Below are 27,830 nucleotides of genomic sequence, written 5' to 3' on the forward strand. Positions count from 1 at the left end.
GCACGTGACCCAGAGCTTCCTCTTTCGGCTTGTGCATTCAGAACACCTGCCCACCTCTCCCTACTTTTAGGGAATTTTGCGCTTGACCTTGCTATGCCGTCGTGTGTCGTCTCTTATTGGGACAGGGGCACGGCAGGAATTTTCCCCACTTGGCTTATTGGCTGTTGCCATTTGGGTTTCACCTGCCATGTAGCAAATCGTCACAACTTGTAAGGTTGCGGATAGGCACTGGTTCATGTGATAGGGATGGGAGAACAGTCTCGCCATCCGTATGTGAAGGGTATTCTGTTAAAGGAATCCAGGGACTCAACTTGGTTTGGTCAAACCCCGAGAGTGGGTTGTGCCCGTGCCTGAGTGCAGGGGAGCAGCTGGGTGGTGGACATAGTGTGTCCCTGGCTTTTCACCTATCCAGGTGTTCACCCTTGGCTGACCTATGCTGGTGCCCTGGGTCAGCGCTGCCTGCAAGGGTGCAGGGAGCTAGTCGAACCAGAGCCTATGCAACCACTCACTTTTCTGTAATCAATAAAGTTGTGGCCTAAATTCTGCCAAAAACCAAAACTAAAATTTGAGTCAAATGTGTGTTTATTTGCAGGGGGGGGGGAGAGGTCTCTGGGTCTCAACATGCCAAAAGGTCAACAAGTTTAATCCTAAAAGAAGCTCAACAACTCTGGGATAAAACTGTAAAAAAAGTTCAACAACTTCAATCCTAAAATAAGATCAACAACTTTGGTTGGTCCCTTGGTCGGCCCTCACGCAGGTTCACTTCGTCAAATCTGGCCCTCTTTGAAAAATGTTTGGACACCCCTGTAATAGACCAATGTAGAACTCGTCATGGTTCGTGCAATTTCAGGTTCTGGTCCACTTCACTCAAAGCGAATTTCAACTTTGCCATGAGGCGGCTGTGCTGGCAATATAGGTAAAGGTAAAGGGACCCCTGGTCATTAGGTCCAGTCGTGACCGACTCTGGGGTTGTGGCACTCATCTCGCTTTATTGGCCAAGGGAGCTGGCGTACAGCTTCTGGGTCATGTGGCCAGCATGACTGAGCCGCTTCTGGCGAACCAGAGCAGCGCACAGAAATGCCATTTACCTTCCCGCCAGAGCAGTACCTACCGTATTTTTCGCCCCATAAGACGCACCGGCCCATAAGACGCACCGGCCCATAAGACGCACCTAGTTTTGGGGGGGGGAAATAAAGGAAAAAAATTTTTATTTCCCCCCCAGGTGCGCTGCGCTAATCCCGAAGCTTGGGACGTGCGGAGCTCAGCACGCCCCAAGCTTCTGGGTGCCGGCAAGGTCTCCGCTAGCGTGGGAGAGCCGGGCGCCTCTCCCAGGGCTAGCGGACAGCTGCGCTAATCCTGAAGCTTGGGGCGTGCGGAGCTCAGGGCGCTCCAAGCTTCTGGGTGCGCGCAAGCAGTCTGCTAGCCCTGGGAGAGCCGCGCGGCTCTCCCAGGGCTAGCAGACCGCTGCGCTAATCCAGAAGCTTGGGGCGTGCGGAGCTCAGCGCGCCCCAAGCTTCTGGGTGCAGGCAAGCTCTCCGCTAGCCCTGGGAGAGCTGGGTCTCCCACAGCTAGCGGATAGCTTCCTGAAGCCTGGAGAGCGAGAGGGGTTGGTGCGTACCGACCCCCCTCGCTCTCCAGGCTTCAGCGAAAGCCTGCATTCGCCCCATAAGACGCACCCACATTTCCCCTTCATTTTTGGAGGGGGAAAAGTGTGTCTTATAGGGCGAAAAATACGGTATTTATCTACTTGCACTCTGACGTGCTTTTGAACTGCTAGGTTGGCAGGAGCAGGGACCGAGCAATGGGAGCTCACCCCGTTGTAGGGATTCAAACCACCGACCTTCTGATCGGAAAGGCCTAGGCTCTGTGGTTTAACCCACCCGCGTCCCTGCTGGCAATATAGTTCAGAGTAATCTCCGATTGGTAATACCCAATCCATCCTTGCCTTCCACAAGATATGAAACTGACCCTAATTTCTGGAGTACTTTGGATGGAATCCATTCACCTAAACCACCCCAGAGGACAGGATCACACTTCAAAACGACCTTGACAGATTAGAGAACTGGGCCAAAACAAACAAGATGAACTTTAACAGGGAGAAATGTAAAGTATTGCACTTGGGCAAAAAAAATGAGAGGCACAAATGCAAGATGGGGGACACCTGGCTTGAGAGCAGTACATGTGAAAAGGATCTAGGAGTCTTGGTTGACCACAAACTTGACATGAGCCAACAGTGTGACGCGGCAGCTAAAAAAGCCAATGCAATTCTGGGCTGCATCAATAGGAGTATAGCATCTAGATCAAGGGAAGTAATAGTGCCACTGTATTCTGCTCTGGTCAGACCTCACCTGGAGTACTGTGTCCAGTTCTGGGCACCACAGTTCAAGAAGGACACTGACAAACTGGAACGTGTCCAGAGGAGGGCAACCAAAATGGTCAAAGGCCTGGAAACGATGCCTTATGAGGAACGGCTAAGGGAGCTGGGCATGTTTAGCCTGGAGAAGAGGAGGTTAAGGGGTGATATGATAGCCATGTTCAAATATATAAAAGGATGTCATATAGAAGAGGGAGAAAGGTTGTTTTCTGCTGCTCTAGAGAAGCGGACACGGAGCAATGGATCCAAACTACAAGAAAGAAGATTCCACCTAAACATTAGGAAGAACTTCCTGACAGTAAGAACTGTTCGACAGTGGAATTTGCTGCTAAGGAGTGTGGTGGAGTCTCCTACTTTGGAGGTCTTTAAGCAGAGGCTTGACAACCATATGTCAGGAGTGCTCTGATGGTGTTTCCTGCTTGGCAGGGGGTTGGACTCGATGGCCCTTGTGGTCTCTTCCAACTCTATGATTCTATGATTCTAGGCATAGGCAAACTCAGCCCTCCAGATGTTTTGGGACTACAACTCCCACCATCCCTAGCTAACAGGACCAGTGGTCAGGGATGATGGGAATCGTAGTCTCAAAACATCTGGAGGGCCGAGCTGACCTATGCCTGACCTAAACAAAGGGAGCCATAGTCCCCACCAAGTCCTTCTGCCTTCTGATAGACCTTACCATGCTAGAACTGAACTGGAACGCCTTTTCCCATTCACTTCCAGCCCTGTGTTAGTGCCCACTATTTTTAAACAACAGCAAATAAAAATCAAATCATACTTGGAGACATTTTTTTATTTGCAAATACAGGAGATCAGCTACGCTTGTTAATGTCTGGACCTTTGCTCTGTTAAACGGAAGACCTGACAAGATTAGCAGGTTTCTGCTTAATGAACAACTTTGCCCCTGCAGAATCAGCTGTACGCTGGCAGGGTCATTTTGTAGTGCGATTGAGGACACTTCCAGACAGGGGCTTAATTGGACATTGGCAAGAGGTGTTTTCTCGGTTGGGCCGGCCACCAAAGCAACTCCCATCCAAACTCTGCTGGCATTGGCCAATTAGCTGGCAGCCATGCAATCCAGCCTTCCATTCGCTGGATCACTTGACATGGTCCAAGGACTTATATTTTCCTGAGAAAGAGTAAATTTGGGTTAAATAATGTGGGGTGGGGGTTGGCATTTTGATGTCAATGAGTTTGTGTGGATACTGCGAACAAGCAAGCGAGCAAACTTGCTTGATGAGATGTACTAATCTCTGAAACTGGACACTTCCAAACGGTCACTAATTTGGGTGGAATACGTTCACATGCCAGCATATTCAGGTTGCACAATTAAAGCTGATCTGGAGCTCTTGCAAAATAAGCCCATCTTTCCCAATGATTATCCTTCCAACGGGGAGGTGTACTCAAAAGGATGGTGTGGCACTTGCTTGATGCAATATCATCTACTCTCTCCATAGGTAAAGGTAAAGGGACCCCTGACCATTAGGTCCAGTCGTGGCCGACTCTGGGGTTGCGGTGCTCATTTCGCTTTATTGGCCGAGGGAGCTGGCATACAGCTTCCAGATCATGTGGCCAGCATGACTAAGCCGCTTCTGGCGAACCAGAGCAGTGCACGGAAACGCTGTTTACCCTCCCGCCGGAGCGGTACCTATTTATCTACTTGACTTTGATGTGCTTTCGAACTGCTAGGATGGCAGGAGCAGGGACCGAGCAACGGGAGCTCACCTCGTTGCGGGGATTCGAACCGCCGACCTTCTGATCGGCAAGTCCTAGGCTCTGTAGTTTAACCCACAGTGCCACCCGCGTCCCATACATGCACACAAATCAGAATGAAAGCTCACTAAATAGCTGCCATTGTCTAATCACTCTGCAAAAAAATCTGGCTGAATGCGCATTAAACATTAAGCCAGTCATCTGGAAGTGATCTCTGATAGGTTTCTGTTTTGGGAATGATGCTTTTTGTTACTGGAAAGGTAGCTAATTTTTTTGTTTTGTTTGTTTTCACTACAAATTAGGAAGCAGAATTACCTTTTAGCTTCTCTGTGGATTTGTTTACACCTTTCAAACCTTTTCCTGGGTACATGATTATTACTATTACAGTGGTACCTCGGGTTAAGTACTTAATTCGTTCCGGAGGTCCGTTCTTAACCTGAAACTGTTCTTAACCTAAAGCATCACTTTAGCTAATGGGGCCTCCTGCTGCTGCTGCACGATTTCTGTTCTCACCCTGAAGGAAAGTTCTTAACCCGAGGTACTATTTCTGGATTAGCGGAGTCTGTAACCTGAAGCGTATGTAACCTGAAGCATATGTAACCCGAGGTACCACTGTATTGTTGTTGTTGTTGTTGTTGTTGTTGTTGTTGTTGTTGTTGGTTGTTGTTGTTGTTGTTGTTGTTGTTGTTGTTGTTGTTGTTGCTGTTACTAATAATAATAAATTTCTATACCACCCTTCATCTGAAGATCAGAGGATGGTTTACAATATAAAAACACAATAATACAAACAAAAATAACAAACAAAAGCAAAAGGCCGTCCACCCACACAGTTTAAAAGCCCATATATTGTTTAATCAGCCAAAGGCTTGGGGGAAGAGGAATATTTTCTCCTGGCACCTGAAGATAATGTAACAAAGGGGCTAGGTGAGTCTTCCACAAGCCACCACATAAAATCCATTAGCACCATCAAAGAATTCTCTACTATCAGCTTTTACCTCTCCATTGTTTTCCTCCGTTGCTTTATTATACTGAGTTAATTCTTTCTGAAAATAAAAATTTTCAAAAGGAAAAGATCAGAGCAGTACCCTTAGTGCTCTGCGGTTGACAGACTTCTAGTTTTGTTCTTGTTCATCAATTTAATGGCTGATCTAGATGGCAACATCTGCCTGGTCCCTTCTATTATTATCTTTATATATATATATATATATATATATATATATATATATATATATATATATATATATATATATATATATTTGCTTTCGTAGATTTTCACGGGTACAGGAATGCAGGTTTTGGTGTCTTCGGGTGTCTTCCCGTGTAAGAGTTGGGGTGTCTAGGCGACGTTTCGACGAGGTCTCACTCGTCATCTTCAGGCTGGTGCTTTCGGCTTCTTGTTACTGGAACAGAGCAGGATCTCAGTGTTTGAGTTCCTATAAATACTGTTGAGGGGGTGTGGTGTATAGCCTCCAACGTTCTGGGCAGAGAGGAAGTTCCCAGGTTAGTGTGCCTTTTCTTCTTTTGTTCATTAATTACTTGAGGGATATCTTGAGTGATTTCTTGAGTGATATTCTGAGTACCACTTAGGAGGGTCATTAGGTGTGGATTAGTTGCTAAAGCTTTCGTGTCTTGACCTCTTGAGCTTGTGAAGAGTTTTTCTGAGAAGATGGCTGTACTGCAAATAGTTGTGCTCTGGCTTGAAACCAATGCTTTAGACAAGTCAGAACACAAACCCAAACTTTGGCTCAGATATGTTGACGACACCTTTGTAATTTGGCCACACGGGAAGGAAAAACTAGATAGCTTCCTCACACATCTCAACAGCCTACACCCCAAAATACAATTCACTATGGAAATAGAAGCCAACAACCAACTTCCCTTCCTTGACGTCCTAATCTACAAAAAACCTGATGGCTCCCTAGGACACACTATCTACCGGAAAAAAAACACACACCAACCGCTACTTACATGCACAATCACACCACCACCCTGCACAAATAAACTCCGTAGCCAAGACTCTCATCTCCAGAACCAAACGCCTGGCTGACAAAGACCACTTGACAACTGAGTTACAGAATCTCTCAAATGTGTTAATCGCCAACGGATACCAGCAAAACAGGGTTACGAAGCTAATCCAAAAAGAAACACCCCCCAAAAACCAAGACACAGAAGAAAACAATGGCATGGCCCTCCTTCCTTATATCAAGGGCACTACAGATAAAATTAGCAAAATCCTCCATAAACACAATATCAAAACAGCCTTTTGCACCAACCAAAAAAATAGCCAATATCCTCAGAAACCCCAAAGATAAAATCCAGCTAGAAAACCAAGGGGTCTATGAAATACCCTGCAAAGTCTGCCCAGCCACGTACATTGGACAAACAAACAGACGAATAAATGCACGTATCGCAGAACACAAGAATGCCGTCAAAAAAGAAGAAAAAACTTCCTCTCTTTACCAACACATGAAAGAAACAGGACACGAAATTAATTTTGCAGATTCCAAATTGCTCTTTAACATGGAACATCACCACAAGAGAATAATCATGGAAGCCATCGAGATAGAGAAACACCCTCACAACATGAACAAGCGTGACGACACGTCCCGCCTGCCAGACATCTGGAAATTAGCCCTCCCCACAAAAACCGACACCAGAACAAGAGGCACACAGAACGCCATCTCCAATCAACCACACCAGACCCAAACCCAGACCCTCTCCACAGATAAATTACAGACACCATCCAGTAGCCAAACCATAGTGGCACCTCCGGATACTGCACCCCCCTGCAATCCCTACACAGATCTGGCTGGCACAGGGCACAAAACCACAGCTCGCCCCTATACACGAAGCCAAGCCAGAGCACAACTATTTGCAGTACAGCCATCTTCTCAGAAAAACTCTTCACAAGCTCAAGAGGTCAAGACACGAAAGCTTTAGCAACTAATCCACACCTAATGACCCTCCTAAGTGGTACTCAGAATATCACTCAAGAAATCACTCAAGATATCCCTCAAGTAATTAATGAACAAAAGAAGAAAAGGCACACTAACCTGGGAACTTCCTCTCTGCCCAGAACGTTGGAGGCTATACACCACACCCCCTCAACAGTATTTATAGGAACTCAAACACTGAGATCCTGCTCTGTTCCAGTAACAAGAAGCCGAAAGCACCAGCCTGAAGATGACGAGTGAGACCTCGTCGAAACGTCGCCTAGACACCCCAACTCTTACACGGGAAGACACCCGAAGACACCAAAACCTGCATATATATATATATATATATATATATATATATTAATGTTTATTAAGGTTTCACAAACAATAAAAAAAATTTCCAAAATTTAAACATAAGAAAAACTACAAAAATATAAAAATACAAAAGAAAAAACAAAAAACAAAACAGAAAATAGATTAGTGTTTTTCAAATCTTATACTCCATTCACTAGTTTCTTGACCTCCTCGCACCTCCCATTTTGTATTCCAGTTCAGATATTGATTTCAGCAAATCCTTACCCTCTAACATTTATCCTCACTCAAGATATTAACCTATTAAAATTATCAATTTTCCACTTATTTTCTTAAAAATCTTTTTACCAATACCACTTATTTTCCATCAGACATCATTTTAACATTCCTTAATTTTACAGTGCTTCTGCAAATAATCCTTAAATTTCTTCCAGTCTTCCTCCACCGACTCTTCTCCCTGGTCACGAATTCTGCCAGTCATTTCTGCCAATTCCATGTAGTCCATCACTTTCATCTGCCATTCTTCGGTCCCTTCTATTATTATCAATAGCATTCCTCTGGCTGTCATTAGCAACCATTTTGACCAGCTCTCTAATAGTTGTACACTTTGGACAGCTGTTCTCGCAGAGCCTTCTTTTCTGCTTTCCACTCTAGATGTCTTCCTGACCATGTTTAAGCATTCATGTAGCCATCCCTGAATCTCTCCACTGGGATACTTACTTACTCTGTAATCCAAACCATGCCTACTCAGAATTCAATGGGTCTTACTCCCAGGTGAGTGGGGTGAGGATTGCAGCCTTAGATCGCCTTATTTCATAGTCCAGTTCTCCCAGGTGATCTATCAGGTATGTTGGATGTTCAGATATGATTTTGACCCAAGTGGTTACAATCATGACATACTGTGAGAGATAACATGACCCAATTCATCCCAGTACATCTCATGCCGAATAATACACCAGAGTTAGTAGGTCATACAGCGGGTGGCGTTGTGGTCTAAACCACTGAGCCTCTTGGGCTTGCCAATCGGAAGGTCAGAGGTTTGAATCCCCACGATGGGGTGAGCTCCCGTTGCTCTGTCCCAGCTTCTGCCAACCTAGCAGTTTGAAAGCATGCCAGTGCAAGTAGATAAATAAGTACCACTGAGGTGGGGAAGTAAACAGTGTTTCCGTGCGCTCCGGCTTCTGTCACAGTGTCCCGTTGTGCCAGAAGCGGTTTAGTCCTGCTGGCCACATGACCTGGAAAGCTGTCTGTGGACAAATGCCAGCTCCCTTGGCCTGAAAGCGAGATGAGTGCCACAACCCCATAGTCGCCTTTGACTGGACTTAACCGTCCAGGAGTCCTTTACCTTTACCTTTTACCCTGTGTTTCCTATGTGGTATTTCCTGTTGTGAGATTGTAAAATGTGTTTCCCATTGTGGCATTATATGCTGTTCAGAGAGGCCTGACCTCCCCTCCGTCAATCAAACAAATCCTCATTTTCCTGCACACATTTTCTCAAACAGGCATTGTCCGTATGCATTGGCTCAGTAAGAAGAAGAAAAAGAAGAAGAGTTTGGATTTGATATCCCGCTTTATCACTACCCAAAGGTGTCTCAAAGCGGCAAACAATTTCCTTTCCCTTCCTCCCCCACAACAAACACTCTGTGAGGTGAGTGAGGCTGAGAGACTTCAGAGAAGTGTGACAAGCCCAAGGTCACCCAGCAGCTGCATGTGGAGGAGCGGGGAATCAAACCCAGTTCACCAGATTATGAGTCCACCACTCTGAACCACTACACCACACATATTAACATATCCTGTATAAGTCCCACCTTACTATAGTCACTCTAGTATGCTGTGTGCAGTGACACGGGTGGTGCTGTGGTCTAAACCGCTGGGTACATCCTGAGAGTCTACATCTGCTGTCACTAACTTGCCTTTCCCCATGCTGTTGAATCCATGACTAAAATATTTGAAGTGGGATTACAGGGGTGTTGACTTACAGTTGCATTACAGACAAAACACGCACACGCATGGACTGTGTGCCATCCCACAGCCTTTCTGCAACTAAAATGTGCACCAGTTGTTCATGCATTTTTCCCTAATGACGGCTTTGCTGCACCGGTCCTTATTCGCGCCCCTTCGCACACCTCCGCCTGCTTCTGTGTTTGCTCACCCACCTACAGAAATAGCCGTTGGTTAAGTTTCTGGTATTTTGCAATCTTTTATTTCTTTAAATTCAAGAATTCACTATTTCTTTTCATTGCTAGTTTGACGCTTTGGAGACATCTTTACGTGTAAGTGCACGGATACTGGTGCTGCTCGCTTCGGTCCCCTTGGTACCCTGAAAGACAAGAAAAGGGAAGGGTTTTCGGATGCAGGTAACTATTTTGAGGGCAGCCCCTTTGCATGGTGAACAGTCACAATTCATTCAGCCCTCTGTTGCTTTCTGGCCCAAACAGGCTTTGCTTGTTTTTGAAAGAATATGAAGATCCTCCAAACCTATTTAGCACCAGAATGTCAGGATGGAGTATTAAAATAGTCAGGGAAAGAATCATAGAACTGTAGAATTGAAAGAGACTTTGACGCTCATCTGGTCCAATCGACTGCAAAGCAGGAAGATGCAGTTGTCCCATACGGGGATTGAACCTGCAACCCTGGCATTATCGGCACCATGTTCTAACCAACTGAGCTATCCAGGCTCATTTCTCAGAGACAAGAATGGAAGACATGAACACAGCATAAACGGTGATCTCTCTTTCAATTCTCACCTTCAATTCTCTGGTGGTTGTGAGGGTTGGGGGGGAGACTAATGGGATGGATCCACATGAAGCTACACTTTGGTCCCAATGAAATGATTTTATTTATTTATTACATTTCTATACCGTCATCCGAGGATCACAGGGCAGTTTTCAATATAAAAACAATTCTGTACCAACCTATCAGCATTTATTTACCAAAGCCAGGCTAAATGTATTTCCTCTGGAAGTGCTAAATGGTAGGCTGAGAGGCAACCCTTATCCGAACAGGCTTTGTTTATGTTCTCAGGACGTCGATTGCATGAAGCATATCTTACTGCAACTGTGAGCAGTATGGGCAAGCAGGGATGCGGGTGGCGCTGTGGGTTAAACCACAGAGCCTAGGGCTTGCCGATCAGAAGGTCGGCGGTTTGAATCCCCACGTTGGGGTGAGCTCCCGTTGCTCAGTCCCTGCTCCTGCCAACCCAGCAGTTTGAAAGCACATCAAAGTGCAATTAGATAAATAGGTACCACTACAGCGGAAAGGTAAACAGTGTTTCCGTGCACTGCTCTAGTTTGCCAGAAGTGGCTTAGTCATGCTGGCCACATGACCCAGAAGCTGTATGCCGGCTCCCTCGGCCAATAAAGCAAGATGAGCGCCGCAACCCCAAAGTCGGCCATGACTGGACCTAATGGTCAGGGGACCCTTTACCTTTACCTTTTATGGGCAAGCAAGGGATCAAACCCCTACTGGCAAATCTGCCAGGAAAATCTGAAGCCTCCTATATTAAATATCTTTTGGCTGACAGGTCTAGTGATATTACACTGGCTGTGGCAAAGTTTCTTTCAGAAGTCAAAAGAAACAAAGACCATCAAGCTTGAAACAAAACAAAATGACCGCCTCAGTTTCTCTCTCTTTTCTGGTTGGCTGTCTTAACTGTATTTTGTTCTGAAATTGTTCTATGGGTCTCTGGACTGCAATAAAGATTTATTTATTATTATACCAAAACACAAAACTGCATTGCATACGAACAAACAAAACAGTAACAACCCCCTACTCCACCCGCACACAGTTCAAAAGGCTGTAGATTGTTTAATAAGCCAAAGGCCTGGGAGAAGGGGGACGCTTTTGCTTGGGACCTAAAGATATGGAATGAAGGCAACAGGCGAGTCTTCCTGGGGAGAGCATTCCACAAATCGGGAGCCACCGCAGAAAAGGCCCGTTCTCATGTTGCCACCCTTCGGACCTTTCATGTAAAGGTAAAGGGACCCCTGACCATTAGGTCCAGTCGTGGACATTTACATGAGTAGAATGTGTCCTTGTCCATGGAGTTTTCTTGGCAGGGATTATGGTGCTGGAGGAGACTCTTGAGAGTCCCATGGACTGCAAGGAGATCAAACCTCTCCATTCTTAAGGAAATCAGCCCTGAGTGCTCACTGGAAGGACAGATCCTGAAGCTGAGGCTCCAATACTCTGGCCACCTCATGAGAAGAGAAGACTCCCTGGAAAAGACCCTGATGCTGGGAAAGATGGAGGGCACAAGGAGGCTCACAAAGAAGGCCTTGGGTTATTATTGCAGGGTCCAGGTTGGTTCCTACAGGGAAAGGCGGTCCTTGAGGTACTGCGGTCCTGAACCATTTAAGGGTTTATAGGTCAAAACCAGCACTGGGTCTGGAAACTAATTGGCAGCCAGTGCGGTCAGACCAGGACCTGTGTAATATGATCAAACCATCTTGTCCCGGTGAGCAACCTCGCTGCTGAATTTTGCACCAACTGAAGTTAAGAACCTGTTGATTTCAGTGGGAACTAAATGTGACTCACTTAATCTGGATCCATCCAATTGCCTTACAAGGGAAGCTTCCACACTAGCAGTTTAGTCTGGAATGAATATAATAAAACACTCAGTTTTTATGGGGAATCCAGACAGTGTCATTGTCAACTCATTGTATTCCTACTAAGTCCTCCTGAGATTTCCCAAGTCTCTTTGTCTTTCAGTTTCCTGTTCAGATTTCATTGCTTTCTGTCTACACACAGAACAACCTATCTAAAGTGGGGGGGGGGCACCTCCACACCAACTGTTAGCATATTTGCAGTATCCCGGGCACATATTTTTGGTGGGGCATCTGTACAACTTTCTGTTGTACAACTCCCAGTTTTCATCCACTGTTAATGCATTTATTTATTTTTTAAAAAAAGATCAGGTCAGACCTGCTAGAGCCAGCAGAGATGCGAAAACTTTGCTATTTCAAAGCAGAACTCTTCAGTTTTTGAAGACAGTTTTGGCATTTCTTGGCGGGGCGCTCTGTTGCCCCCACGGCAAGGGGCAAGGCAACGCTTCCGGCGGGATCCCCACGAGAGCCCCGCAAAATTACACAGAGGCCTTGCACGATCTCGCAGGGCTCTTGCAAGATCTCGCCGGATCCTGGAAGCCGCTGATGTGCGACCCCAGAAAGGGGGAAGGAGGGAAGGGGGCAGTGGCGCACAACATGTGCACAGTGCAGCGCGTCCCTGTTTTGCCTCAGGCGGTGATATGGGACAGGCCTGCCTGTGTGCACAAGTCCCCCTCAGCAATTAAGAAGTCAACTATGTGCTGACGGGTAAATCCCTCCAATGCTCACAGAAAGGAGCTATGCCTTGCCTGCCTCCCTTTCTGTGCCTGCTCATTGTGGAGCTAGGTTGCTCTGCCACTTTCGCCGGGACAAGGATCCCCATGGAAGCTGGTGCCTACGTTGGGATGCCTGGTTGCACCATCTCAGAATTTTGTGCCTGGGGCCAAGGCCCCTCTAGCTACGCCACTGAAGCTTGCTTTAAAACCTCTCCCCAATGCTCCAGCTTTGTATGTACAGTGGTACCTCGGGTTAAGTACTTAATTTGTTCTGGAGGTCCGTACTTAACCCGAAACTGTTCTTAACCTGAAGCACCACTTTAGCTAATGGGGCCTCCTGCTGCTGCCGCGCCAGTGGAGCACGGTTTCTGTTCTCATCCTGATGCAAAGTTCTTAACCCACGGTACTATTTCTGGGTTAGCAGAGTCTGTAACCTGAAGTGTATGTAACCTAAAGCATATGTAACCCGAGGTACCACTGTTACAGGGAGCAATTAACGCGGAGAGCCCACCTTCCAGGTTTCTACTCATGTGCTTTAGCTGTCAACCTCTGAAGCAGAGGTAGACCGCAGAACAGGAATGAAAACCATCACAGCACAGTAAAGCTACAGCAGAGCAGTATTCGTCTCCTACCTTTTGGCTGACACGTGATCACGCAAAACCGGTGCCCTTTCTTTCACATGGAGGTCTTGAAAAGAAGTCTGGACTTGGGCCTCTGCAAATATGCGAGATGCACGCCATTTCTTCCCCCGGGGTATTTCGACAAACGAGGTCTGGACCTGGGCTTCAGCAAACGCAGGAGGTTTCGACTTTTTCTGCACTTTAGAAACTTGTTTTGGTTTCTTCCCTTCAGCTTTCATCACCTCTGCAATCTCCACCTGGCTGTCTTCCAGCTTTGGGAATAAAGGCAAATCCTCGAGGTGAAGCTGAAGTTGGTCAGTTTGCTTTTGAACCTCGGCCTCCTCTCGTGTGCTCCATAATTCCAGCAGTGTTTTTTCCATCGAAGCTCTTTTCTGCTCTGCGAGGTCAGAGTGCTGCTCCTCTGCGTACAGCGATGCAGGTGGGGGTGGTCGAACTGGGCTGAGAATTTCTGATGCAGCAGGAGATGCAGGAGTGTATGGTGGGACAGGAGAAACAGCAGAATGGGAGGAAGCTGGAGAGGCAGCAGGGCGAGAGAGGGCAGGAGAGACAGCAGTGCGAGAGTGGGAGGGAGAGGCAGTGCGAGAGAGGGCAGGAGAGACAGCAGTGCGAGAGTGGGCAGGAGAGACAGCGGTGCGAGAGTGGGCAGGAGAGACAGAAGTGCGAGAGAGGGCAGGAGAGACAGCGGTGCGAGAGTGGGCGGGAGATACAGCAGTGCGAGAGAGGGCAGGAGAGACAGCAGTGCGAGAGTGGGCGGGAGAGACAGCAGTGCGAGAGTGGGCGGGAGAGACAGCAGTGCGAGAGAGGGCAGGAGATACAGCAGTGCGAGAGTGGGCGGGAGAGACAGCAGTTTGTGATGGAACAGGGCTGAAAGACGTGTGTGATGAGACAGGAGTTACAGCTTTGGCACTTGCCAAACTGGTCTTGGAAGACTGCTCCTGTGCTTTGGGTAATTCTTCTGGCGTCTGCATATCAGGCTGGGAGGTCTGGTCCTTGCTGTCACTTGGTGATGGGGGAAGTGACTTTGGAGCATCCACTGGCTTCATCGTCTCAGGCATTTCAGGTAAGGAAGTTGGCTCCTTAGCTTCAATTGGGGGAGGAAATTCAGGAGCTGTATCTACTGAGTCAGGCATGGGTGACTGTATTGGGCTTTCAGCTTGTGATGGGAGAAGCACCTCCTTGGTGCCTTGTGGCAAATCTGCCAGGGAACTTTGCATCTCAGCGTCAGCTCGCTCTTTTTTCCGCCATATGTCAGAGAAGGAGGTTTGTACCTGGTTGTCCATTCTGCCTGGAGGAGCAGCCTCTTTTATCTCAACCACAGCTGGCTCAGTTGGGCTTTCAGGCTGTGGTAGGAGGGGCACTACCTTGGTGACCTGTGGCAAATCTCCCAGAGAACTTTGCATCTCAGCGTCAGCTCGTTCTTTCTTCCGCCATACGTCAGAGAAGGAGGTTTGCACCTGGTTGTCCATTCTGGCTGGAGGAGCAGCCTCTTCTTTCTCAACCACAGCTGGCTCAGTTGGGCTTTCAGGCTGTGGTAGCAGAGGCACCACCTTCGTGACTTGTGGCAAATCTGCTAAGGAACTTTGGATCTTAGCATCTGCTCGTTCTTTTTTCCGCCATATATCAGAGAAGGAGGTTTGCACCTGGTTGTCCATTCTGCAATCTGGAGCAGCCTCTTTTATCTCAAGCTCAGGTGTCTCAGTTGGGCTTTCAGGCTGTGGTAGCAGAGGCACCACCTTCGTGACTTGTGGCAAATCTGCCAGGGAACTTTGCATCTCAGCGTCCGCTCGTTCTTTTTTCCACCATATGTCAGAGAAGGAAGTTTGCACCTGGTTGTCCATTCTGCTTGGAGGACGAGCCTCTTTTATGTCAACCACAGCTGGCTCAATTGGGCTTTCTGGTAGGAGGGGCACGACCTTGGTGACTTGTGGCAAATCTGCTAAGGAACTTTGCATCTCAGCGTCCGCTCGTTCTTTCTTCCGCCATATGTCAGAGAAGGAGGTTTGCACCTGGTTTTCCATTCTGGCTGGAGGAGGAGCCTCTTCCATCTCAAGCTCAGCTGGCTCAATTGGGCTTTCAGACTGTGGTGGGAGAAGAGGCACAACCTTGTTGCCCTGTGGCAAATCTGCCAGGGAACTTTGCATCTCAGCGTCCACTCGTTCTTTCTTCCACCACCTGTCAGAGAAGGAGGTTTGCACCTGGTTGTCCATTCTGCCTGGTAGAGGAGCCTCTTCCATCTCAAGCATAGGTGGCTCAATTGGGCTTTCAGACTGTGGTGGGAGAAAAGGTTCTTCCATGGATTCTGGCACATCTATCCAAGAAGTCTGCTTCTGGGCATTATGGAGTTCTTTTGCCTTCCAGATGTCAAGGAGTGAGGTTTGCATCTGAGCATCCAGTAGGGCTGGTGGAGGAGACTGTTCTTCCTCAGGCATAAAGTACTCAGATGGGCTTTCAGACTGTGGTGAGATAAAAGGATCTTCCACATCTGTTGGGAAATCCATCCAAGAAGTTTGGATCTGGGCATCATGGAGCTGTTTCGCCTTCCATATGTCAAGAAGGGAGGTTTGTGACTGGATGTCCTTTTGTGATGAGGGAAAAGCTTCTGATTCTTCCTCGTCAAATTCCAGTGAAGTTTGCTGTTGAACATCAGAATGCAAGCGTGATGAACGCCACGAGCTCCCCGCAGGTATTTCGACATTTGAGGTTTGCACCTCAGCATTGGTTTGTTGCACCAGAGGAGACTCTTTTCGTGCCTCTAGGAAATCAGAGATGGAGCGTTGTGCCTGAGTATCAGTCTCCACTTCAAAGTCACTTTGTAATGGGGTGAAATACGTTCTTTCAGGCTCCGTTAAGTCTGTCTCAGATGCCTTCTGCTGCATGTAGTCTTTTGATTTCCCCAGATCAAGAAAAGATGTCTGCACCAGCTTGTCAACCTGTTCAGTGGGAGAAGGCCTGATCCCTTGCTGTAGAATTTTGTCTACTGAAGTCTGTGTTTCAATATCCATTTGTTCCTTTGCTTTCCAAAAGTCAAAATCTGATGTTTGTGCGTGGCTATCAACTAGTAATGCATGAGGGAACTCCTCTGTTTCGGCTTCATCAAAGCTGCAAGTCTGGTTCTGGGCTTCAGCTAACTCTCTTGCTCGCCATATTTCAAGCAAGGATGTTTGGGTCTGGTTAGCCTTCTGCAGTTGGGGAAAGGATTCCACTTTTTCCACAGGTACTTTAAGCCCTGAAGTCTGCACCTGAGCTTCGGTTTGCAAACGTGATTCACGCCACTTGTTTCCATGTGGTATTTCAACATGTGATGTTTGTACCTCACTGTCAATTGTTGGCTTCCAAAGAGGCTCTTTTTGAGAGGCTGAGGTCTGAACCTCTGGGAGTTCATGATACCATTTGCGGATCTGAGCTTCCATCACCTGTGGGGTAATAAGGTGCTCCTTCCCTTCTGTTAAAGCTTCTTGATTATCATCCCCACCTTCAATCAATGACAAAGAAGAGTACTTTTGAAAATCAGTGTCTGATACCTTCTTCTGGGGTTCAGCATGTGACATGGAAGTGTAGCTTTGGAAATCACTGTCCAATATCTTCTCCGGAGTTTTTGCAAATGATGCAGAATGGGACTTTGGGAAATCAATGTCTGAGGTCCTCTCCTGGGGTTTGATATATGACGCAGAAGAGGACTTTCGGAAGAGAGTGTCTGTTGACCTATCTGACAAAAGTTTATTAATGAGTTCTACCTCAGATGTTTGTATCTGGGCCTCCTTGGTTGTTGACTTGGGAGATAACAACCTTGCCAGTTCATAATCTGAGGTTCTAAGCACCTGTGCCGAAGATGGACGCTTCTTCAGCAGCTCATCACTTAAGATCTGGTCTTGGACCCCAGAGTTTGACCAAGAAGAAGCCTTCCTCAGTAATTCAGGACTTGAAGTTTGCATGTGGGGTTCACCCACTGACAGGGAGGAAGCTTTCTTTAGTAACTCGGCACGGGAAGCTGATTCCATGCTCTGAATCCGGGATAGCAAAGAAAGCTTCTTGAGCAGTTCAAAGGTGGAGGTTTGCACCTGTGCATCAGTTTGTGGCGGTGATGAATGCAATTTCTTCCACTGCCGAAGCAACGTCTCAGATGTCTGCATAGCTCTTTCAGCCCGTTCAAAAGGCAGAGGTGCCTCTTCTATGGAAAAAAGGGATTCCACGTCTCCTGCTGTCTCGTTTTTTCCTAACCCAAGCATTGGCCATTGGTCTGTCATCGAAGCAAAGGACGTTTGCACCTGGGCCGCAGTATTTAACCGCGCAGAACGCCAGTCGTTGCCGGGCGGTATTTCCACAGGTAAAGTTTGTACCCCAGTATCAATATATACGGGATATATCGTGGTTTGTTCTATCACTGATGACTGGGGTGATAGCTTACTCTGGGGCTCAGAGGAGGACGCATACTCTCTTTCTGACATGTAGTCCGAAAACGAAGTCTGCAACTGGATGTCTATCTCCGAAGGAACTCTTATGTCAAGATGTGAGGTCTGCACCTGCGCCTCAGATAACATGGGCAGAGAGGGAAACTTCTCCAACAACTCTAGATAGGAGGAAGAGGACTGGGCAGATCCTGCAAAAGATGCCACAGACCTCCTTTCTGGCAACGAGCTAAACGAGGTTTGGGCATGCCTCTCCTTTTCTCCAGGCAACGAAAGCAAGGATGTTTGCACCTGAGCTTCCGCCTCTCTTGGCAATTCCATAAATGAAGTTTGCACTTGAGCGTCATTTTCTGCTGGGGTTGGAGACCGCAGGGAGAGAAATGAAGTTTGCGCCTGGGCCTCCCTTCCTCTTGGTAGGCTCGAAAACGAGGTTTGGACCTGAACGTCCGCCTCGGATGACGTCTCTATCTCTGGAATGAGTACAGCCGTCCTTGAGGTTTGCTGCTCTACCTCTTTGTGTAATCGAGACCACCTCCACCTATTTCCTTCTGGGATATCCACTTTCGAAGTTTGTATCTCATTCTCAACATACAAGCCATCTTCCTGTTTGGGGAAAGAAATAGTATGTGTGTATGACCACCGACACCTTACATTCAAAATAGGAGTTGACTTACGAAGTTAAAGAGACACCCTTTTTGCTGATAGGCAGGCAGGGGTCTGGGCTCTTAACCAGATACATTACTTGAAAGCCCTTAGGATGGGTGAGAGAGGGGAAGAACATAATGTGAGAAATTGGCAGCCCAACCTGACAGATGCATATTCTTGCTAGTTAGCATCAGAAGGGGCTAAGTCCACAGAGCCGTATTGCTGATAGGTAGATAGACCATAGAAATACAACTGGTAGAGAGGACTCTGTGTGATGTCATTTCCCCTTCCTCTCCTGGAGAGGAAGGAGCATATAGCACTTCCTGTTCCTCTCACTCTTCCTTTGACCAGAGTTGGATGCTCTGAAGCTGACACATGCCTGAAGCTGGTTATACCGTAATATTTTGCCTGCATAGTTTTTACTGATGGAACCAATGCATGATTATAAAGTAATTTTTTTAAAAAAAATATTTATTTGGTTTTTCAAGTTAAAATTTCACAGAGATATATCAAACATGAATCATAAAAACAAGATTCCAAGGAATCTCCTGGACTTCTATCCTCCCCTTTGGGGGTCCTATTATTAATCATTTCCTCCTGCATGTTTTATGATGATCCAAATCTTTTACATCTCCACTGTGTCCAGAATTCGCCCTTAAACTACAAGTGATATTCCAATCCTACTAACGATTTTAACTGTTTACAGTGGTCTTTTAAGATAAATTATAAATTTTCCCCATTCCGTATTAAAATTTTGGTCTTCCTGATTTCTGATTCTTCCAGTCATTTTAGCCATTTCAGTACAGTCCATCACCTTCATCTGCCATTCTTCTCTGGTAGGAACTTTATCTTCTTTCCATCTCTGGAAAGTTGTCGCCTGGTTCTTTATTAAGCAGGGTAAGAGGAGGGAAGCCAGCTTACTTCATAGCTGGACTCAAAACAAGGTTTTTCAGCCTAATTCCTATGCTTTTAGTTTTACTGCCAAGGATCGGACTTGGAAACTCTGTTGAACCCACACTTGTGGGAGCCTGGAGGGATAAATTGCAATTAATATATCCTCTCCTTTTTTATATAAAATATTTATTAAGATTTTCAAAATATTACAAAATAGAAAATAAAAAAGAAGAAAATACAAAAGAAAAAAAATGGTTAAAAACAACTCAATCTTTCCATTACTTATTTTCCATTAGCTTGTTTCCCGGACCTCCTCACGCCTCCCTTTTTTGTATTCCAGTTCGGTTTGTTGGTTCAGCAAATCCTTACCCTCTTTGTTTATCCTAGTCTTTAATCTTAAAATATTGTAACATTAAATTTTTACCTATTAATAATCCATTTTTTCATATTCCCTTATAGTATTACAGCTGAACACCACTTAGTTTCTATCCAACATCATTCTAACATTCATTAATTTTACAATATTTCTGTAAATAGTCTTTAAATTTCTTCCAATCTTCTTCCACCGACTCTTCTCCCTGGTCTCGGATTCTGCCAGTCATTTCCGCCAATTCCATATAGTCCATCACCTTCATCTGCCATTCTTCCAGAGTGGGTAGATCTTAATATATCCTCTCCTTGTTAGGATCGTCCTACTCGCGTGTAGGACCCTGGCAGAGACACATGCCCTACTGGCATGTTCTCTCCTTCCTGGTCGATCATTCGGGAGCTTCAAAAGCTTTCTCCAACCCGAACATCACAGCGACTGATACCAAGAGGCATTAGCAAGCTTAGGGATCCTGCAGAGTATCTGCAGTTCGCATAATAGACTCAATAGCTCAGCATTTTGGCTAATCTACTTTTATTTACATATAATACACTCGGAGCATTCTGACTTAGCTCCTTCCTCTTTCTCATCAGACAGCAAAGAGAAAGAAACAAAGGACAATAGTCCTACATTCCGGAACACAGTAGTACAAAACTTCCTGTCTCCGTCACTTCCCACACCGTGGAATGAAAACATACACCGCCGTGTGATAGAGAACAATCCCATGACTGCAAGCACGGAGCAAGAATCCTAACACTCCTTCCCATAGCACACATAAATGCTACTATTCTTTTTACGCTGCACTGAACTGGTGATTTAGCAACCAGAAAGAGCTAAGCAGTCGTGTCAGTACTGAGCATATACACACTATGGATAGTCCCTCTCCCTGAGAAATCCTATCTAGCTTCAGCCTTCATCCTCTACAACCCACTGTATGCTTTGCAGAAAGCCATGGCAATTGACCAGGCCTAAAACTGATGCAGTGGTAGAAAAATATATGAATATAATATATCAGTGGTATCTAACACAGAGTTAAGGGGGGGAAATGTATAAATCTAAATCAAATAAGTGTTGGAAATGTAAAGAACATTCTTTTTATCATATGTGGTGGTCTTGTAGTAAGGTTAAATCTTACTGGTAAATTATATATAATGAATTGAAAAAGATGTTTAAAATAACGTTTGTAAAAACAAAAAAACAAAAAACACACCCAGAAGCCTTCCTTTTGGGAATTATAGGGACAGAACTACCCAAGTTGTATAGAAATTTATTCATTTATGCGACTACAGCAGCAAGAATGTTCCTTGCCCAAAAATAGAAAGAAGAAGAAATCCCAAATAAGAAGAATGGATGCAAAAACTTACGGGATATGCAGAAATGGCAAAACTTACCAGAAAAATAAGAAATCAATATAACAAACTTTTTATAAAAAAATGGAAATGGTTTATTGGATAAACTGTAAACAGATAAGAACAACGGCAGTATTATTGCAATAGCCTGCAGTTTTATAATACAGTGTCATTGTGGGCAGGTGGGGAATCAGTACTGTGTCACCTCCACAACTGAGACCATCAGCACACACCTGACTTCCCACAGTAACCAGGATGTTGTCCTACGATGGGGCGTGGGGTGTGTGGACATTAAGGACTGCAGTGTCTAATTTTGTGTTATGCCATGTCTCCCTCAGCCATGGTGTTTAACATTGCAACCCCACCCCACCCAGCCATGGTGGCCATTTTGTAACTTCTCAAAATGGGCCAAAAAGGTTGGTGACCCCCCCCCCCCAGTGCAACAAATCTTTTAAATCTCAAAGGTACCCGAAGATGCCTTGCTGTTTGTCCACCACAAATTAACACACCTCCCTCAAATGCATTGGTATGAACAACTATATCTGTATACCACCTGAAACAAATGTTCTCTAAGCAGTCCATCTGAATTAGGGATGGCAATATAATGAAGATATAGAATGAATTACCAGGTCCTGGTCTGGCTCTATCTCTGAGGGGTCTGGTTCCGAGGGGTCTAGCTCTGAGGGAGGCTTAAATTGCTCAGACGAAGCGATATTAAGGCTAAAAGACACAAGACAACAAATAATTTCAGGGCTTGTTGGACAGACAGCGATAGTAACCAAAACTTTAACATGTATTGACAGATGTGGAAATGTTTTCTTAAAGTGGGGGATAAGAGGGGACCGTAGTCATAGCCAGACCTATATATGTATTTTATATGATGCCCAAGTCAGAACAATTTCATCCATAAATGCAGGCCACCCAGAATTCCTCCAACTTGCCCTATGGTCCTGATGACTCCCAGCAACACTGTTGGCCATCATTGGTGGAAAACCCACTATGTCTCTCTCTTACAAATGTAACTTCAACTTGTGCTAGGGAACCCAAATTGATTGCTAGTGTACTTGCCTGCTATTGCAGACACACAACGCACCACACAGAGGGCCTCAGTTTTACTGGGCTGTGTTTGCATTTTTGAGGTTGCACAAGCCAGTGTCACAATGAAGAGCAACACGTGCCTCAAATAAGTCACCTCCTTCAAGCATGCATTGTTCAGCTCCATTGTTCTCACCTTGGGTGAATAGTTTATGCAAAATATATGCAACTGGGTGACTTGCTCTTCAACAAGCTCTCCATACCCTACAGTGGGTATGAGTTTTAACTCGCAAGCAGTTTGATGAAACCCATATAATGGGTTGATACATTCACTAAATTCCTGTTCTGTATCAATGAGACATACATCTCATGCCTGGGCCAAACATCCAAAGGGCTCCTTGCCTTCACTAAGAAAAGGGAGGTGTAGCTCACCATGTTGAAGACTGCGTTTCCGGTGGGCCAGTACAACAGAAAAATTTTCTCCAGCCTCCTATAAAATCAGACAGAAGTAAAAATAAGCTTAAGCCTGTGTTTCTCACAGGAATCCATCCTCAAAACTAGATAGGAACATATGATGTCCCTACCATCTGCCAACGCTATAATAAAAACTAGGTTGTGGGATACTGAACGCCAAGAACTTACAGTAGCAGCAGAGAAAACATGATTCCCTCTTTATTTTCAACTTTCTTGGGCTCATGAAACTAATCACAATTACCTTGAATTTCTGCTACTCAAGAAAGAAGGGCGTTTTCGCTGGCCAGGTTTAATTCAAATCCATCCAACCTCCTTTGGGGAAGGTTCTAGGCAGGGTGGAAGGAGAAAGAACTTGCCCATGTGAAGACCACCGGGTGGAAACACACTTACACATATGGTTCTCAATTGTAAACTATATGCTGATCTCCGTCAGCAATTTCTAGATCAACTCTGTACAGTATCCCCAAATGGAAACCAGAGTCGGAAGTCATACATTTTCTATTACTGGGGAATGACCAAGAGCTCACCAAGTTAGTGGCTAAATATCTCTATTTGGTTTTTTGTCGTTGAAATACACTGCCGACGTCTGATCTCCCTGGAGACCAAGTGATGTGACGATAGACTGCTCTGCCTCCTTTCTTTTAGCAAATGTTTTTTGCCACTGGGGAAGTGGTAATTCTGTACTGATTTGTTTTGGGTGTTTGTATGTGATGCCAATAAAATGTTTATTAATTAATTAAAATGAAGAACCTACTGAATCAGGCCAAGGGCCCATCTATCTACTCCTGCATCCTGTTGTCACAGTGGCCAACCAGTTGCCTACCAGAAGAAGCCTGCAAGCATCACTTGAGCCCAACAGTCCCCTCCCCTCCTACGATTTCCCCAAAACTGGTATTCAGCCTCTGAAAGTGAAGGTAGATCATCGCCATCAGCTTTAGCAGCTACTGATAAGCCTTATCCTCCATGTATTTGTCTAATCCTAATGTTTTAAGCTGTCCAAGTTGGTGTCCACTACTCTCTCCTCCTCTTAAAAACCTTTTTAAAAGGCACTCTGGAAGAATGGCAGATGAAGGTGATGGACTATATGGAACTGGCGGAAATGACCGGCAGAATCCGAGACCAGGGAGAAGAGTCGGTGGAAGAAGATTGGAAGAAATTTAAAGACTATTTACAGAAATACTGCAAAATTAATGAATGTTAGAATGATGTTGCATTGGCGTTAAGTGGTTTTAAGCAGCAATGTTAAAAGGAATATGTAAAAATGGATTGTTAAAAGGTGAAAATTTAAAGTTATTATATTTTAAGATAAGAGATTAAGATAAAATTAAAGAGGGAAAGGATTTGCTGAACTAACTAATTTGAAGTGGAATACAAAAAGGTAGGTGTGAGGAGGTCGGGGAAACAAGCAAATGAAAGATAAGACATGGAAAGACCAATCTGTTTTTTTAACTGTTTTTATCTTGTATTTTTACTTTTTTCTTCTATTTTTTTTCTTTAATTCTTTTTTCGTTTGTTTGTGTGTGTTTTTTTGCATATTTTGTAATATGTTGAAACCTTAATAAATATCTTTTTAAAAATAAAATAAAAACCTTTTTAAAAGGAAGGGTAAGTGGCAATGCTGGTTGTGCTTCAGTTAGATTGCAACCCAACCGTAGGTCAGGAACACAGGGTAGGTGAATACCAATGAACAACAGGTTGTGCAGGGACAGGGAGCAAGCACACACGAGAAGTATCCCATGTACACAGAATGTTTTCAATGGCTAATAGTGGTTGGGGCAGGGGGAGAAAACTGTATCAGAATGGTTATTGGTTCAGGTGTATTAAAAATCCACACAGAGACTTTCAAATTCCAAAACAAATAAATGTTTAGATTCCGTGCAACAAGAGAGACTCAAATATATGACAACCCTGTAAATATACGTTCTTTTAATTGTTAAAAAAGTTTGTGACAAAGTTTTAGAGTTGCTTATGAATCTTTTAAAGTTTGGAACACAAACTTTGCAGCTGATTCTGAAAATTATGTATCTGTGGCCATAATACAGTTTTTATAGAGTCAAAAGAAACAGATTTATTTGTCCTTTTATGTTTCTTTTAATGAAAGGAACATCCAAACTAACTCTTCACTAACACATGGATATAGACAATAGTGATAGAGAATGTCATCAGATCTGTTTTAACAGAAAAAGAGAGAACATTAAAGTGAATTAGTGTGAATGCTTTCCTATGTTTGGGAAGAGATAACAACCTCAAAAGACAAGCACAGCTTCCTTGTGGGTCTATAAGCAATCCTCAAGTGTAACGTAGAACAAATCTTCTTGGGAAATGTTATAGAGCTCTAAAAATCAATATTTTTACCTACTAGAATTCAACAGATTTTACTTAATTGTAGCCCAAGGGGAAATAATTCAGGGTACCAACATACTGGAAACTCAGCTTTTATTTTCCAGGAAATTCTTCTTTCAGGTCACTTCGAGATGACGCGTTTACTAAGCATTCAATCATTCTTATAGACATTTCCAAGGAGATTATGTGACAGTCATTATTATTGAGCGTTTACTCAGATATTTTTTCAGTTGAAGAATATAATGTAAAGCAATCATCACCCTTTACTTTCCTTGTCAGGGTGGTTGGTTTATTTTGGAGTGGAGAAGAGGTGGGGAAACAAGTTTGTTTCACAACCTGAATTTCCCTGTAGTGAGGGTCTGGATTAAGAGAGCCTCAATCATGCCTATTAGAGTCTTCATATCTAGGAGCACACTAAACTCCCATCATGAGTGCCAATCCATATACAGTGGTACCTCGGTTTACGAACTTAATCCGTTCCGGAAGTCCGTTCTTAAACCAAAACTGTTCTTAAACCGAGGTGCACTTTCCCTAATATGGCCTTCTACCACCGGTGCCTTTCCACCATTCAGATTCCGTTCTTAGACCGAGGCAAAGTTCCCGAACTGGGACACTATTTCTAGTTTTGTGGAGTTTGTAAACCAAATTGTTCATAAACAGGGCTGTTCTTAAACCGAGGTACCACTGTAGAAGGTAAAATAGCATCAGCCATACACAATAACAAGCAACCACAGGCTGGGTTGAACCCCAAGATTTGCAGAGGTAGAAAAAAAAATCCTTTTGGAGGATCCACTCAAAACCCAAAAGAGATATATGTGTGCTTGGGGATCATGGGATGCTGATTTGACTGTTGGAAGGGCGGGGGGGACCAGAGAATGGGAGAGAGCAAGAGAGCAGGAGAGGAGTAGAGGCACTCAAGGCAGCAACACTTTATTGCAGGTCTCCCTTGGCCTTAAAACCTACTTCAGCCGGCTATGGATGATGGGAGTTGTAGTCCAACAAACTGTGGTTTGGCACTGTGGTCTAAACAACAGAGCCTAGGGCTTGCCTATCGGAAGGTCAGCGGTTCAAATCCCCGCAACGGGGTGAGCTCCCGTTGCTCAGTCCCTGCTCCTGCCAACCTAGCAGTTCGAAAGCACGTCAAAGTGCAAGTAGATAAATAGGTACCGCTCCGGCGGGAAGGTAAACGGCGTTTCCGTGCGCTGCTCTGGTTCGCCAGAAGCGGCTTAGTCATGCTGGCCACATAACCCGGAAGCTGTACGTACGCTGGCTCCCTCGGCCAGTAAAGCGAGATGAGCGCCGCAACCCCAGAGTCAGGCACAACTGGACCTAACGGTCAGGGGTCCCTTTACCTTTACCTAACCTGTGGCCACCCGAAGTTCAGAAAGAGATACAGTGGTACCTCGGGTTAAGAACTTAATTCGTTCCGGAGGTCCGTTCTTAAGCTGAAACCTGAAGCACCACTTTAGCTAATGGGGCCTCCCGCTGCCTCCACGCCGCCGGAGCACATTTTCTGTTCTCATCCTGAAGCAAAGTTCTTAATCCGAGGTACTATTTCTGGGTTAGCGGAGTCTGTAACCTGAAGCGTCTGTAACCCGAGGCACCACTGTACTCAGGATTTCGCATGGTTTCTGCATGGTTTCTGCAGAGGTAGATTTCCTCTGAATATGGAGGCTCTACACCGGTATCCTTCACAGGGCAATAACCCCCAACAGCTTTAACCCTAACATCTCCCTCGCCCCCTTGAAAGACATGGGTTAAACCACAGAGCCTAGGACTTGCCAATCAGAAGGTCGGCGGTTCGAATCCCCGCAACAGGGTGAGCTCCCGTTGCTCGGTCCCTGCTCCTGCCAACTTAGCAGTTCGAAAGCACGTCAAAGTGCAAGTAGATAAATAGGTACCGCTCCGGCGGGAAGGTAAACGGCATTTCTGTGCGCTGCTCTGGTTCGCCAGAAGCGGCTTAGTCATGCTGGCCACATGACCTGGAAGCTGTATGCCGGCTCCCTCGGCCAATAAAGCGAGATAAGCTACTGGACCTAATGGTCAGGGGTCCCTTTATATTTAAACGGATATCCTTCACAGGGCAATAATCCCGGACATCTTTAACCCTAACATCTCCCCCCCACCCATTGAAAGGCGCTCACCTCTTTTCTTCCCCATGTTTTGCACACCCAGTGTAGCCCCGTATGCAGTTGTTAACTCGGCAGCAGCCGGGCGTTGCTTGCTGCCGGCTCCCCCTTGGGCCGGACACTGAGCGCGCCCCGCATCCCGCCGCTCCAGCCAGGAGACGGTTCTCTGAGCGACGGCGGGCGTGACGTCACCCAGAGGCTTTTTGACGTCACGCGGGCAGGATTCCGCTGTTGCGCCCCGTCCTCCTCCTCCTCCTCGCAACTAAGCGCTGCTTCCCGCGGCGGATCCAGCTCCGTCGAAGAACGTGCGCTTTAGCAGCGCTCGCGTCCAGCAATTGCGGTGCAAAATTTGGTGGGGGAGAGACGGAAATCGAAGCCAGATCCAGTTCGAAATTCGGTTTGGCAAGGATTTCAACTGCCAAGCCCGGGCTTGGATTCGAGTTCGTGTTTCTGGCTGCAGTCCTCACCTCCGCCCCCCCCCCTTACCTGGGAAGGACTAGATCCTGGCATCTTCGGATAAAAAGCAGTATAAAAGTTGAAGCAAACAAATAAATATGCCTCCCTGTGCCTGAATTTTAGAACCCTAAACTTGCAGAGTTGGAAGGGACCCGCGAGTCGTGCAGGAATGAATCTGCCCTCAAGCGTCCCTGGCAGGTGACCTGCTTAAAAACCTCCAGTGAGATTTCACTTTAATGGGATTTAACTTCCGAGTGCGCAAACCTACGATTGCGCTTTCGGTTGCTTTGGCACATGGACACACAAACACATCAGAGAGGACTAAGCAAATTCATGGCCAGGAGAGAGCTATGGATAGCTACCTGCGCTCAGATCCTGTTGGTGGGTTTTCCCCTCGGGGCATCTGGTGGTTGGCCACTGGGAGAACAGAATGCTGGAC

The 27,830-nt window shown here is 45.7% G+C and overlaps 1 protein-coding gene across 8 annotated transcripts; it reads right to left on the reverse strand.

Annotated features, from left to right (window-relative positions):
• Positions 1 to 9,512: 9,512 nt before the first annotated feature.
• On the reverse strand, positions 9,513 to 27,109 carry LOC308570953 (uncharacterized protein). 8 transcript variants are annotated; one of them, XM_081166033.1, is made up of 6 exons: positions 26,951 to 27,109; positions 22,422 to 22,479; positions 21,581 to 21,674; positions 15,036 to 18,302; positions 13,285 to 14,633; positions 9,513 to 9,652 (listed from the first exon to the last, which is right to left on the reverse strand). In XM_081166033.1, the coding sequence occupies exons 1-6, from the start codon at positions 26,964 to 26,966 to the stop codon at positions 9,559 to 9,561; spliced, it is 4,878 nt and encodes a 1,625-aa protein (XP_081022159.1). In that variant the 5' UTR covers positions 26,967 to 27,109; the 3' UTR covers positions 9,513 to 9,558. The 8 variants fall into 8 exon arrangements, with proteins under 8 accessions (XP_081022159.1, XP_081022157.1, XP_081022154.1 ...); XM_081166031.1 differs by having other exon boundaries at positions 13,285 to 14,819; XM_081166028.1 differs by having other exon boundaries at positions 13,285 to 15,005.
• Between the last annotated feature and the right edge of the window lie 721 nt (positions 27,110 to 27,830).

The sequence above is a fragment of the Podarcis bocagei genome, assembly GCF_964188305.1.
Source record: "Podarcis bocagei genome assembly, chromosome: 13".
NCBI lineage: Eukaryota > Metazoa > Chordata > Lepidosauria > Squamata > Lacertidae > Podarcis > Podarcis bocagei.

Excerpts from the sequence above, each read along its gene's own strand:
- LOC308570953 (XM_081166026.1), bottom strand. Across the intron at positions 21,675-22,421 it reads GAAACGCAGTCTTCAACATG|CCTTAATATCGCTTCGTCTG; the intron begins GTGAGCTACACC and ends TGTGTCTTTTAG. Across the intron at positions 9,653-13,284 it reads GATCACGTGTCAGCCAAAAG|GGTACCAAGGGGACCGAAGC; the intron begins GTAGGAGACGAA and ends CTTGTCTTTCAG.